Source organism: Rattus rattus, chromosome 6, assembly GCF_011064425.1.
Source record: "Rattus rattus isolate New Zealand chromosome 6, Rrattus_CSIRO_v1, whole genome shotgun sequence".
Classification (NCBI taxonomy): domain Eukaryota; kingdom Metazoa; phylum Chordata; class Mammalia; order Rodentia; family Muridae; genus Rattus; species Rattus rattus.
In genome coordinates, this window is record NC_046159.1 from 154,589,348 (window position 1) to 154,604,809 (window position 15,462).

Below are 15,462 nucleotides of genomic sequence, written 5' to 3' on the forward strand. Positions count from 1 at the left end.
AAGGAGGAGGAGAGGAGGAAGAGGAGGAGGAGGAAGAGAAGAAGGAGGAAGAAGAAGAGAAGAAGAAGAAGAAGAAGAAGAAGAAGAAGAAGAAGAAGAAGAAGAAGACGACGACGACAGACAGACAGACAGACAGACAGACAGACACCAAGACCGCAGAGCAAAGTGTTTTTCTCCTGGTTTGGATTTTGTCTGGTCTACGCCTGCTTCAAGGAGAGAGCAAGCAGGTGTGCAATGCTGGCCTTAGGATGCAGCTGTCCAATGGTAGGTTGGAAGTCCACATGCACTCGCCTTGTGCGTGGCTCACACCTACCTGTCAGTGCGTACACACTGTCTTTGTAAGGGCGGTTCTGACAGCTGGTGGGATTTCCCCATTTCATGCCAGTCCATACATGTCAGCTCTGAAGGCAACAGCACTGGGGGAGACATGCTCGTGCGGACATATGGCTACTTCCAACTAAAGCCTCTCATCCTGCTACCTGCATGCAGCCCACTGTGACACTCAGACCATGCCTGGCCACTCGCTCACTCACTGACCCAATGTCTGAGAATCTCAGTGTGAGCTGCTTTCGTCATGGACGGAAGCCAACACAGCCACCTCCCAACCTAGCTCCTAACTCCTCACAGGCACCCAGCCCTCCCTGCATGCAGCTGTCCTTGCTACCCCTCAATGTCATTTCCATTGTGTAAACTGTCACTGCTCTGCCATGTGTAGGTTGGGTATGTCATTGTGTCTCTGGTTTTTATAACTATGGTAGGATCAGTATGGATTCCTGTAATTACAGGACCCCTGTACACTCTGACACTCTGATGAAGGCACACCTGGGGGGCGGGGGTCCTAAGGGCACCCTGATGAGCTAGGTCAGCAGCGCCTGTGCGCTCTGGGTCCACTGCGTGGTAAATACCTGATGTGAACCTCTGGCCCACACACATGAACATATACATACACTAACACACATAAACACATGCATATCACATACACTTGTAAAAAATTAAAGAGAGACTGAGAAGGCCAGTATATACCAGAGGGCTGAACACTTATTCTAAGATTAATCACATGCCACGTCACAAGTCAAATCTCAGTATTTTTTTTAAAAAATCTACATTTACATCATATAAATTACATTTCTTAAGCAACAATAGGAAAAACTATGGAAAACATCCAAGTACATGGAAATATATAGTGGCAATAAGTGACCAACAGTAATGGAAGACATTGAAAGATTATTAAATTATTGAAACAAATGAAAATGAAAACAAAGCTTGTGTGAGTCAGAGAATGCAGTACTAGGAGGGAGGTCTGCAGCAGCGAGTGCTCACACCACACACCAGAACGGCTTCAAGATGGAGAAATGGGACTTGTTCATGCAGAGAACCCCAATTCCATTCCCAGCAATCACTTTAGATGGCTTCAACCTGATGTGTAACTGCAGCTCCAAAGTATCCAGTGTGCCTGTCTGGCCTCTACAAGCACCTGCACACCCACTGCACAGATGCAGACAGACAGACAGACACAGAAGCAGAGACACAGAGGCCAGGGTGAGGGAGAAGAGAAAGATCTCAAATAAAAACTTGATAGTGTATGTCAAAGAGACAGAGAAACAAAAAGAAAAAAGAACTGGAAAGAGAAAAAAAATTCCAACAAAAACCTGATAAGCAAAAATATACTTAATACCAGTGGGTACTTTTAAAAGATAAATACAGCCAAAAATCATTAAAGGAAGGTTACAAGAGAAGATGCCGGGAGGGGTGGGGGTAGGGGGGATGCTTACACCTTTTAGTCACAGCACTCAGGAGGCAGAAGCAGGCAGACTGACTGACTGACAGGCTTTGCTTCTTATTTGGTTTGGTTTGGTTTAACTCGGTTTGTTTGAGACAGGGTTTCTCTGTGTACCTTGGTTGTCCTAGATATCACTCTGTAGACCATGCTGGACTCAAACTTATAGATCAACCAGCCTCCGCCTGCTAGAACTAAAGGCATAGGTCACCACCGCCCAACTTTCTGCTCTTTTTTTGTTTTGTTTTGTCAAGATAATCGAAAACTGAAAAATTGCAACTGTGGTTAGCAATATGCTAAACAGCAATTCAAAGTGTCTGGATCTCTGCAGCAACAACTCCATGGCAGTGAGCTTTACATAACAGGAAATTAAATGGGTATTATTGTTATTTACCCCCCACTCAAAATTTTATTTGTAGACTCTAATATTTGAATTTCACAGAATTATACTATTGTGAAATGTTACCCACTTTTTCGTTTTCTTTAAATATTTACAAATGTTTAAGTATCAGTAGCTAGTGAACCAAAGGACAAAATTTAGAAAGAAGCTATAGTTTGTTATTCCCAGAGTTCTCTAATAAAAAGTACTGTTGAGGTGGCAGGGGCAGGCTGACAGCTAAGCAGTGAAAGCCTTTGCAAGAAGCCTTGAGTTTACTCCTCTGGGCTCTGTATGGTAGACAGAAGCACTGATTCCTACAAGTTGTCCTCTGACTGTCACACCCACACACTTGCTAGTGAATAAACATACGCACAAGTGTGCGCCCAAATAAATAATAAATGTAAGCACTCATGCACAAATAGACAGATAAATGCAATTTTAAAATGTTTATGTCTTATTACAATAGGCCTGAAATTCCTTTTGTCTTTCCTACTCCTTAGATCACCTGAATCTCTTTTCAACATTCAAAATTTCAATCTCTCAGTTTTGTTTTGTTTTGTTTGTTTAATGTACTGAAATATGCCTCAAGCGAAAAATGATAGTAATATTGGTCCTACCTCTGTATTGCCCTGGCTACAAAGGAGCTGTGTACGGAAGGGGGGACTGAGGGTGTGAATTATCTTTAAGAGAAGAGATAATGTTCCCTTATCCACCACAGTCATAATGTAGCTATCCAAGTATGGTCACACTAAACAATGTACTATTATGCCTTAAACTATATACATATAAAATTAAATGTAACATCAAATTTCTAGAACAAGCATTCTGGCTTACAGGGAGGAGGGTGTTAGGGAGATGCTCGGACTGGAAGGCAGGCCATTCATATACTAAATAAGCATTTGTAACTGAACTACAACATAGTCCCCCTTTCTACTTTTAACTTTGAGATGAAATTTCACTAAGTTGATTGCCAAACTGGCTTTGAATTCACTCTGAAGACAAACTGGGCCTGATTTTGCACCTTCCTACCTTAGCCTCCTAAGTACAGAGAGGAACAAGACTGTGTCACCTCATAATTCTTAATTGACAATTACTCATATGAATTAAGCCATACAATAATTTGAGTCTATACTTCTGAAAGCCTTACTTAATAAAACACTTACAGTTCCTATAGTCAAAATTTCTAGCTTGCATGTTCTTTTCGAAGAGCTATGCCACTTCTCCATTTATTTATACAAAAGTAAAAGGAACTGATAGATGACAAGAAAGATCACATGGGGGAGGGGCTGCCTTCATAGATGAGAGGTAGCCGTTGCCCTCACACTTGTGAGCATTTAAAGGTGAACCAAATCAAAGGGAAAGCTTTGAAAAACAAGAGACGCATGTTACTGTGGAATAGAACTGACAAACGGAACGAACAAAAATATTTTCATCAACAGTCAAAGTACTGAACATACTTCTGCCATGTGATAGAAATCTTTATTAGTTTGCTCTTTTAAAGTCACTACATGTATCTCGCAGTAGTGGCACAGGCATTTAATTCTAGCACTCTGGAGACAGAGGCAAGTAGAATTCAAGGCCAGCATGGTATAGAGCGAGTTCCTGGACAGCCAGGGCTACACCGAGGAAGCCGACCTCATAAGACAGTAAATAAATAAAAGTCGCTTCATAAATCTGGGCCTACAGGCAAATCCCTTTAATCCCAACACTCAGGAGACAGAAGCAGGAGGACCTCTGTGAGTTCAGGAAGATCCTGGTCCAGTCCTGGTTCCAGCCAGGGCTACCTAGAGACAATCTATAGATAGATAGCCAGACGACCACATGAACACACACATAAACCTAATTAGTATTCCTATTTCTAAAATTGGTCTGTTTTTATTTAAATGTGAAGTAAGTTTGAAGTTAACTGAAAACTTTACAAACTATATTCTTGGTATAAATTAGAAATTTTGTGTTTTGAGAGTTTTCTATTATGGTACATATTTAATAAAGAATTCTCCCAAGTAAAATTGTACATCGGATAAGTGTTAGACAAAAGATTGTAGGGGGTTGGGGATTTAGCTCAGTGGTAGAGCGCTTGCCTAGGAAGCGCAAGGTCCTGGGTTCGGTCCCCAGCTCCAAAAAAAAGAAAAAGAAAAAAAAAAAAGATTGTAGGACAGGCTAAGGATGTTCAAAGTCTGGATTCTATACACAGCACCACACAGATACTGAAGAGTATCATAGGCAGAGGATCAAGTGTTCAAGATCATTCTCTACTACATATTAAATTCTCAAAAAAAAAAAAAGGTTTAAATATTTGTTTCTTCTACTCACTTCTGTGCTCCCTGAGACAACAGCTTTGTCCACGTTCACTAATAATGGTTCTTCCATTTGGCATATTCCCAGTGACCACTCTACACATCGATGATGAGCCCAGCAAGTGCCTATAGTAAGAAAATAAACAATTTAATAAACACTAAAGGTATTAATGAACTTGGTTGGAGTGGTACAAGATTCTAATCTCAGTACTCAGAAGGCTGAAGTAGGAGGATCCATTCAAAGTCTACCAGTGCTAGACAGTTATGAGTTCAAGGCTAATGAGGACTAAGAATTATCTCAAAAACCAACCAAACAAAGATGTGTAAAAATATTATGTATCCTCATGTTATTCCATTAAAGTAGCCTTTCTACAACTGGCCCTGACTGTGGCTTATGGGTGAAAACGTACCTATTTGGGAACCTTGCAGGAATGCAAAATCACAGGGCATAATTAAGACCCACTAAATCATTATGCCTTGTACTGTGGCCCAGTAATCTTTGTTTTACAAGTCTTCCAGTGATTCTGGTATACACAGAAATTTGGAAATTATTAATCAGTAATTACTTCTTCCACAAGCAAAATTCCCTTAGTTGTTTTATTTAGTGTCTTTATATAAAATGAAAAGAACTGTTTAACACTAAGTTGATGACCAGGGGGCATGAAAAATTAACAGCATCTAACTTTTATTCGTCTCAATCCCATCCATGTAAGAACAGTGATCTGACTGAATTTTCCATTGCACAACACTTGGCCTACCATCAACCATCAGTTCAACCACAACAACTCACTCCAGCTCCCCACAGCACCACACTCTGCGAGTCACCATACTGTTGCAGTAAGCAAACCACTTGAAGCAAAAACCTGAGTTTTCTCCCACTGGTAAAAGGCCTGGCCTAAAATGCTCCCCATGTTTTCACAAGACTCTTTAAAGCTTCTCTGTCAATACCTATGACAATAAAACGTCCCATCAAGCAAACAATTACGGCACGTTTTGAGGTTCCCTGCCTACATGATCCTACCTATTTCTAGAATTTACTACTGAATAAGCACCAAGTATAAATGCTTCCAGAATCAAATGGGAGCTGTTACAAAAGAGAGACCCCTACCTGTGGAATCAAATAAGGCTTGGACATCAATGGCATCTGGAAGGCCAACCAGACTGAGTTCATCCCATAACTTGCCAGGCTGGTCCTCACAAGCTGTCTGCGTGCTTACACTTACACAAGAAACAACACTCTGCTGGAGAGATCGCTCTCTAAAAACAAAATTAAGGAAGATAAGATCTGTGAAAGAATAACTAGAAAAAACATTTCATTTTTATATCAGTGAGTACAAAGTATGACAAAATAAGCTTTAATTACTAGGTTACAGCTGCAAAAATTTCAAGAATTCATCTGTTATTCACAATATTAAAGTGGGTTTTACCTTATTTTAATAAGCAACAGTTTAAAAAATTCTCTCAATCATAGTAAATATGACAATCCCAATCATAAATTCATTTTTGCCATTGAAAACTAACTCGTTCTATCCAGGAAGAATGAAAGTGGTTTTCAGTTTACATATAAAATGTATGAACATTTAGCATGCACTGGCTTAACACAGCGCTGGCAGGTAACTAAACGTGCAGACTGCTGCCCAGGAGAAACCACAGCCATTTCAGTCTGAAAGGGGAGGGGAAGTGCACAGTGAACTGCAGCCTTCTCATGATCATGAGCACGTGTCAGCAGCTGGTCATTCATGGTGCTGAGCAAGCTCCAGGCTCATGAAGTAAAAGGAAAACAGGCCCTAAGCATGGGAATAAGAAAGATAGCATGAGAGACAAAGAAAAGAACAAAGCTGAATGAGGTGTTTACCACATGGAAGACTGGACGTCTGGCAAACAAGAACACTCTACTATTACTTGGTAAATAATCATTTGGTAAATAAAGACACTTCTTATATTCAACATTAATTATAGAAAGTAAAGTAATTACCACTGCAATGTCTCTCTAATAATCTAATGCTTAAACTCATGGAATTTTATATTAAATCACTACTGGACAGAAGTCATAATACACTATATTTCTGTATGCTGGGTATTTATGATGAATCCTGTTTAATAATAACATAATAGTCAAGATACTAGACCTTTATACTTGAAATTATTGGAATAAAATAGTATTAACATAGTCCAATAAGTACATTTATTATCAAATATATTTAAAATAACTAGTAATTTCAAAGACTGAAAATGCTGTGCTCATTTTAATTCTCATTTTTATAAATGCCTACAGGAAATTCTTTCCTATCTCCATTTCTATAAATACATTCTTCTTTACTATCATTATTTTATTGGAAGAAAGAAAGGTTAAATAAACGCTAAATCGTGTTTAGCATATTTTAATTGCAAGAAGAAAGTAAAGCAAACAAGGCTGCTACTAATCAGTCCCTAGCAAAGGCTGGTCACATCCAGCATCCAAGTGGGACATAGGCTTTATGTGCACGACATATCTTATCAACTCCAAGGATCTTTTAGGAGAGAGATCAAGAAAAGCCAGTTGTTGTAGGCTGAGAGGTGGCTAAGCAGCTAAGACCGCCTACTACTCTTATAGAGGACTGAATTCAGTTCCCAAAACCTGTATCAGGCAGCTCACAACTGCTTATAACTTACCAGAGATCACCTCTGCTCTCCAAGCAGAGACACTTGGAGACACGCACTTAATTATAGACACATAATTAAAAATAATAACTTTTAAACAGAGAAGCCAACTGAAATACTCACAAAATTTCAAACTATAAAAGCAAAGATTAAAGGAACCCTTAAATAAATTAAGAAGATACATGCTAAAAACTACTTTTATCAATTATGCTTGAAGCGAGGAGCGGGGACCCAAATATTTAACCCAGCACTTGAAAACAAAGGCAGATGGATGTCTGTGAGTTTGAGGCCAGCCTGGTCTACAGAGTTTCAGACAAGCCTAAGCTACATAGTAAGACCTTGTAAATAAAAAACAAAAAGATGCAAATTAATTAGCTATTTATACTTCATTAGTAACATAGCATTTATAAATATTTAAGATCGTTACTAAGCTAAGCTTAACCATCTCCCTTTACAAGATTGCCAAATATTCAGTATACATTAATAAACTTATCATTATTTAAAAATGAGTACCAATTACACACAACTGTCATTAAGCTACATCTATTTTTATAAAATTATCCAATCTCATAATTTTTATTTAAAAATTAATGGAATCATTTATATGTAAATGAAGCCAAATTTCATTTTCCAGAATATTATAATTATCATTATCCACATAGCAACATTAAGATAGCGCTTGACCTACTTTACCATTTGCTACCTACTGATTTCAGCTTGCTGGACTTTTGATATATCTTATTACATGTGAGAATTAAGATGAAGGCAAAAATAAGGTTCTAATACATGATCTGGCTTCAAAGTAAAAAAGTTTTAACTATAAATACAATGCTTCTAAGTTTTCTTAAATCATTCCAACTTTGAATTCTTTATGAAAAAAAAAAAAACCTTTGTTGCTATTTCACTTTCCACTTTGAATCTTCGAATATTGGCAGCACAACTGTGCTATGCTCACTTAAATTTCCATACAAGAGGGACCCTTGGTAAATTGCACTGTCACCCTCACAAGATAGAATTCTACAGCTGAACTATTCTTCTAAGTATTTGTTTACTTTGTGTATGCCTGAGTTTATATATGCACACAAATGTATGGGAACTTGTATAAATAAAAAGGTGGCATTGGAACCCCTCGAACTAGAGTTGTGAGAACCACATGCATGGATGTTGGGAATAGAATAGAGATGCTATTATAGAATAGAGTGAACCACTTAACTGAATACAGAGAACTGTACTCTACAAAGATCATCAGTAAGTGCTCTTATCTGATGAGATATTTCTCCAGGCTCTCAAGCTAAATTTTAATATTTTTCAATTACAAAAACTTCTACATATTAAAATATCAAGTCTACATATTAAAATATTCTTAATACACAACAACAAAACACATTCTAAAAGCACATTCCTCAAGAGTTTTAGGTGACTACAATGTGCTATGACTAAATACATATATACATACATATAGCTATGTAAACATTTTTTTAAAGGTGTCTTCAATGACAGGGATGGAAAAGAAAGGCAAACAGGGAGGTGACATAATTATATTTTATCAAGTTAAGAGACCAGCTCAATACTGTCCAAAACACATGCATGCATAAACTGAGAATGAAAACGATAAATGACAACATGAATGAATGACAGAGGGCTATGCGTCGTGCAGCAATTCTGGTTCAGGCATACCACTGCACTCTTACAAATAGGAGCCGCTCAGCAGGAGGGAAGGGAAGAACTCTCAGTTTGTCTCACCTTCCTTCCACGTGAAAAGTCAGTGAATGACCCCTGCCTTTGCTGTCTTTATTACATTTTCCTTCCAGGGTTTAACTTTTGCTGCCATACTAATTTTGATAAGAAGAATGTAAAATAAAACAACCTAAAAGACAACTGTTTGCTGGGTAAGCGGAAAATCAGCAAGTGCTGCATGGATGTGTGAAGTTCCATAAAAGTCTGTTCACTGTAAACCGGTAAGACCCAAAACAAGTTAAACCATTGCCTACCAATGATTTAAACTCAAGACCGCTTACTTTCTCTGTCCTCGCTGTTTTCGTGGAGCGTAGTTCTGTATTTTCTCACAGGTTCCAATGCCGCTGTCACTGACGTCCTTGTTAGAAGGTTGATCTTTCCAAGGTAAAGTAAGTCCAGGTGTTACTCTGAATTGTTTCAAGTCTCCTTGTCCTAAGGAACTTTTCTCCCCACAGTAACAAAAGGCGCAGAGCTGTTCACTGGTGAGAGAGATAGTGAGGGAGAAAAGTAACTTTATGCAATGACCTTAGTTGTATTTTAAACTAAGTTTTTAACTATATTTTCTTTTTTTTTTTTTTTTTTTTGGTTCTTTTTTTTTGGAGCTGGGGACCGAACCCAGGGCCTTTGCTTCCTAGACAAGTGCTCTACCACTGAGCCAAATCCCCAACCCTTAACTATATTTTCAATGATGCATATTGTGAGAATATCTAAAATAAATAACTATATATTTGCAATTCTACTTTCCTATGGTATAATTTCTTTCACTATTTATTTCTAATTCACATGTTGATCTCTGTAAGGTGTATGTAGGTATGGATGTTAGAGAAGGGCACGGGTTATCTCCTGGAGCTGGAATTACAGGCTACTATAAACCACAGCCTGAGCTTCAAGTACATGACACCCAAGTGTTCTACACTGAACCACCCCTAAACACAGCACCACTATTACAGACACTCTGTGGATCAAGGTGTGGATTCTCATGTATGAACAGTATCGTGAGTGTGTCATAAGATACATGTGGAAGCCAGAGGACTATCTAAGGCATTGTTCTTTCTTTGCCTTCTACCTTGTTGGACATAGGGTCTCTGGCATGTTTCCTAGAGTGTACAGCAGGTTAACTGTCAACCAGCTCTGGGTGGCTGTCCTGTCTCCATCCCCCCCCAGAGCTGGGATAACAGGATGACATCTAGATTTACTATGGGTTCTGGGGATTCATCCTCAGGTCCTCACACCTGCATGACAAGCACTCTACTCACTCAGCCACCCCAAAATAAAACCTAAGTATTAAATCTAAGTATCCATCTCAAAAGGAAACCTACATATTACATCTGACAACCACATACTTGGGCTCTGTAAAGCCTATGCAAACAACGTCTATTTACCACTTTATAAACATCTTTTTTATGCATGTTATATGTACCAGTATATATGAAGAAAAATAAGAGAAAAGTTTATTGAGCCTTTGAGTTGTTAATGAGTTGGGGAACTGGAGATAAGCTGGACTAAATAGAAAGAAAATGAAGACTGAGGTTAGCTTCTATGAGGATGTTAAAACAGATACATGAGATTATCCATCTGTGCAGACCAACAAACTATCTAATTAAGAGTGAGCCATGATGTGAACTTTTTGTGAGCTCCAGTTTAAAAGAAATGTAAAAATATTGATATATTAACTGCAACAAATATACCACGCTGCTGCACAATATTAAACTACAGGGGACAATTGAGAAGGTGGAAACAGAACATTCTACACTGTCTACTTAAATCTTCAGTAACTGTAAAGTCTACTAAATTTTAAAAGAAACCATTGTACTTCATAAGAGACCTAGCAGGATTTCTCCTCTATGATATTTTTCTTATAAAAAATATCCATTTCTTATAATAATATGGATGGATGCAACCAAACAGGGTCTCAGTATGTACCCATTGCTGGCCTGACTTCACTATACAAACAAATTCTGCCTTCTGGTCCTAGAATTAAAGGTGTGTTCCACCATATCTAACCACACTGTACTTTTTAATAAAGACAAACATATTCTAAAAATAGATAACATATGGGTGAGGCTGCAAAACCTAATGTATTAGAAATGATCAGCATCATACAAATAGTAATCCTTTAATTGAAATACAAATTAAAGTGTGTAAAACACAATGATAATTAAAACATGAAAACTTTGGGGAAAAAATGAAGCTAATATTCTCACCAAAAGAGCAGTTATTCACTTACAGAAATTACTGATATTGATAATCAACATTTTCTATAAAAGAGCTCACCTAAATGTAAATGAGCACAAGGACAGAAAATACAACAACAACAACAACAACAACAACAACAACAAAAAGACTAGGAGCTGGAAAGATGGTTCAGTGGTTAAGAGTATTTATTGTTTTTCCAGGGAACTTGAGTTTAGTTGCCAACACCCACATAGTAACTCACAACCATCCATGGCACACATGCATACACGCACACATGCATGCACGCACACATGCACATACATACATACATACATACATACATACATACATACATACATACATACAAACAAAAAGAGCCCAAGTGCATAAAATAAATCAAAAGATGTTTAAAAGAAACAGGTTGGAATAATACAATAGAAATGAGTGAAATGAAGATGTCAAAAAATCAGAACCCAATTACTTAAAAATATCTCTGTGAGGGGCTGGAGAGATGGCTCAGTGGTTAAGAGCACTGACTGCTCTTCCACAGGTCCTGATTCAATTCCCAGCAACCACAAGGTGGCTCACAACCATCTGTAATGGGATCTGATGGCCTCTTTCCGGTATGTCTGAAGACAGCTATTGTGTACTTAAAAATAAAAAAAAAATCTTTAAAAAAAAAAAAAAAAAAACCCTCTGGGAGAATAAAGCTGGCAAAGTACAAATTAGTTTCCTAGAATAAAGGAAGTAACTATATAGACAACAAAAAAATAATGAATGGTTATTCTTTTTTTTTCCTTTTTTCTATTTTTCGGAGCTGGGGACCGAACCCAGGGCCTTGCGTTTGCTAGGCAAGCGCTCTACCACTGAGCTAAATCCCCAGCCCCATGAATGGTTATTCTTACTATTTCTTTTTAATATAATGGCAGAAATCCTAAGCTAACTTAATGGCATCTTAAGAAGAGAAGTGAAGGGGTTGGGGATTTAGCTCATGGTAGAGCGCTTGCCTAGCAAGCACAAGGCCCTGGGTTCGGGTCCCCAGCTCCAGAAAAAAAAAAAAAAAAAAAAAAAGAAGAAGTGAAATTATTTACATGTGCTGATGACAAAACCTAATTAATGTGCATATTCAAAACTCTTGAAGTCTCTACCCAAAACTGTTAGAACTGAGTATTGTCAAGTTACAGAATACAAAAATCAACAAACAAAATCAGTAGCACTTCTGTATGCTAATAAGTCATTTGAAAAAATCAGGAAATAATCTCAACCACAACAGCCAATAAGCAAGTCTATGTAAATTTAGGTGAGTAATAGAGTTATAGACTTGGAACTACAAATGTGAGAAAAAAACCTTGATCATACAAAACTAACTTAAAAGGCAAATGCAGTGCCCGTGGCTGTAATCCTAGCACTCAGTAAACAGAAACTGGAGGGTTGCAAGTGCTAAGCTGGCATGGTCTAATGAGAACCTGAGGCCAGATGACAGGTGGAGACAAGGAAATAAAGCTGGGACCCTCTTACTGCAAAGCCCATCACAAAGAGATGATAAAACTATGTCACCAATGAAACAAAACGGGACCCTAAGAAGTAACGCCACACATTTACCATCCACCTATGTTTGCCAGAAATGACAAGAGTACGCGATAAAGAAACAGGTAGTTTTCAATAATTAATTAAGTGTTAGGAGAACTGGAGAACCATACGCAGAGAAATAAAACCCTTGTCTCATAACACATGCAAAATTCAACTCAAAATTGCTTAAAGACTTGATTGTGAGATCTGAAATTTCTAAAACTTTTTTTTTAAATTCAAGACAGGGTTTCTTTGGGTCGGCCCTTTTGTTCTGGAACTTACTCTGTAGCCCAAGCTGGCCTCAAACTCAAGAGATCTGCCTGCCTCTGCCTCCTGAACGGTGTGATTAAATGGACGAGGAACTCCTGCCGGGTAAAGTACTATCCTTTTACTTTGAAAATATTTAAACCTTTCAAAATATTGGGGGAAAGTGAACTAAGTATAACAAATATCTATATACTCTTCACCTAGATTCACACTGGAGTTAAAGAATTCAGAAATTATTACAGTAAGATAACGGGGGAGGACGCTCTCACAAGATAATAACCCCTATGACAGATGACACAAAATTTCAAAAAAATCGAAGACAGACGCTGAATGAAGTGTATTTACAAACAGTAGAAATTGAACCTGAGGACAGACCATGCCTTACAGACTAGCTTACAGAATAAAAAAAGGACCTAAAATGCTGAATACAACTAAAATGTCACATTTCAATAGAATAGCCATTAAACTTAGTTAAGACCAGATCTGACTTAGACTTGATGATACTTTTTACAACTAAATTAGACTATGGAAAGGTAATTAAGAAGTGAAAAGATATTAAAGACAATAACTTCAACCAGGTCAGTAGGCCAAGTTAAGATGATAGGAAATTGTGGGTTAATCAAGTATGAACTATGATACAAATCACAGACCAACCAGGTAAATATTGGTGTTATTTGTTGAAAAGGAAAACAGAGGAAACAGTGGAATAAAGAGTAGTTTGGGACATTCTAAGGGTGAAGAATCTAATACATTTCTTTATGGAAATGTTAATTAGGAAGACAGCAGAGTTTGGATTTTAGGAATATAGCCTCACTGAAAATATGAATTTGTGGCTCAAAACACAAGCAAGGTTCACAGCCTTCAGATTAGATATACTTCCCTGAGAATTAAATAAAGGTAGAGGCAGACAGGATACTCAAAAACCCTCAAAATCCAAAAGTGGAGGAGCATCCTCACAAGATTTACAGAGGATAAAATGAAAAGGGAGGAGTATTAACAGCAAAACAAAGAAAACAAAACATGTTAAGAGGCTGAGAATATTCAATTATCTAATACTTTCATAGTCTTATTTAGGACTTCAAAATAGAACTTGGAGACAATAAGCCATGAAAGTTGAGCTATATACTAATAGGTAATAATATCCCAAATGTAATTATTAATTTTTTCTTATCATAAGTAAAAAAAACTTCTATCCAGGTAGTGGTAGTACACACCTTTAATCCCAGCACTAGGGAGGCAAAGCAGGGCAGATCTCTGAGTTTGAGGATAGCCTGGGCTAACCCAAGCTGGTCTACAGAGAACGTTCCCAGACAGCCAGAGCTTAGGGGGAAAAAAACAAAAGAACAGAAAAAAGAAAAGGAAAACCCACTTTTATCATTATGTTAGTTCCTTCCACTTTTATCATGTTATGTATTCATTTTGTGTGTACAAGCGCAGAGTCAGAAGACATTTTCCTGAAGTCAGCTCTTTCTTTTGATCATGTGGGTCCTGAGGATAAAACCTGAGTCATCGGGTGTAACAGAAAGTGCCTTTATACTCTGCACCATCTCCCCAGCCCCAGCTCCTTTCATTGTTATTCAATTGTATTTATCTATTTACTGAGCGGGGGGATTCTTTCTTAAAGAATAACGAGGGTATGACTACAAGTGTGTTACATGTGAGAAATTCCTTTCTTAAGGTTTTTAAAAATGTGTTTAAGTGTTTTACCTACATGTTATATCTGTGTGTCACATGTGAGCATGGGTATCCACAGAGGACAGAATGCCCTGAAACTAGAGTTGCAGACAGTTTCAGTCACCATGTTGGTGCTAGGAACCAAACCTGGTTCCTCTGATAAAAGTGTCTCTTGCTCCCCGCCCTAAATTCTTACATTAGGGGCTCTGAGCTATCTCTTCAGTCGGGAACAGCATACAGCTAATATCAACACTTATCTGGAATGGCTAGAGCACTACTATCCTAGTACATCCACTGCTCTCCAATCACCAAAGTGCACAGCATAACCAACATCATACAGGGGTGTCAAACATAAGGGCACTAAATGATAAAGCCCCACCCAGACCCAAAGCCCTGTCTCCAGTCAGTTTACCACCCTTTCCCCTATCAGCGTCTCTGGTCCAGCTCTCTTCGTCGTCTAACCTGATTTTGGCTTCTACACCGACAGAGACCAGGGAGTGTGCAGAGTCCTCAGACACAGACCGCTGAAGAGCTGAGGCTGGCTGCTTGCTGCTCTCCACTTCTGTCTCAGCGTCCTCCTCCACAGACTGTTCTTTGACTTCTGCTTCACAGTAAAGAAGAGGATACAAAGAGTCATTTTGTGTTCAATTACTGAAAATTTTACCTACAAAGAGTATATAATGGAAAAATTAAATAAAGACAACAAATATGAAACATTCATATACATAATTAGTGTCCATCTGCTGATGCAAAGCGATCATCAGCATCATGTAAGCTGTGGGAAACTGTGCCTTGAGGCCCAAGTACAACTGACTTAGAGAAGGTCAGCACTCGAAAAAACTGTTTAGAATCTTATTTTCAGGATTGTAACAGTTGATCTATCAATAAATGTATTTCAATGTTGTTCATTTTCTGAGTTTGTTCATAAATTGAGACTATTAATCTGA

General features: G+C 38.1%; 1 protein-coding gene across 1 annotated transcript in view; it reads right to left on the reverse strand.

Moving 5' to 3' along the window:
- Positions 1-15,462, reverse strand: part of LOC116904494 (histone-lysine N-methyltransferase 2C) — a 162,713-nt gene that overhangs the window by 119,086 nt on the left and 28,165 nt on the right. Inside the window, exons 3-6 of the mRNA XM_032907291.1 lie at positions 14,978-15,119; positions 9,112-9,309; positions 5,562-5,710; positions 4,470-4,579 (exon numbers count right to left, since the gene is read on the reverse strand). Coding sequence (XP_032763182.1) covers positions 4,470-4,579; positions 5,562-5,710; positions 9,112-9,309; positions 14,978-15,119 — 599 coding nt within the window. The remainder of the gene's footprint in view (positions 1-4,469; positions 4,580-5,561; positions 5,711-9,111; positions 9,310-14,977; positions 15,120-15,462) is intronic.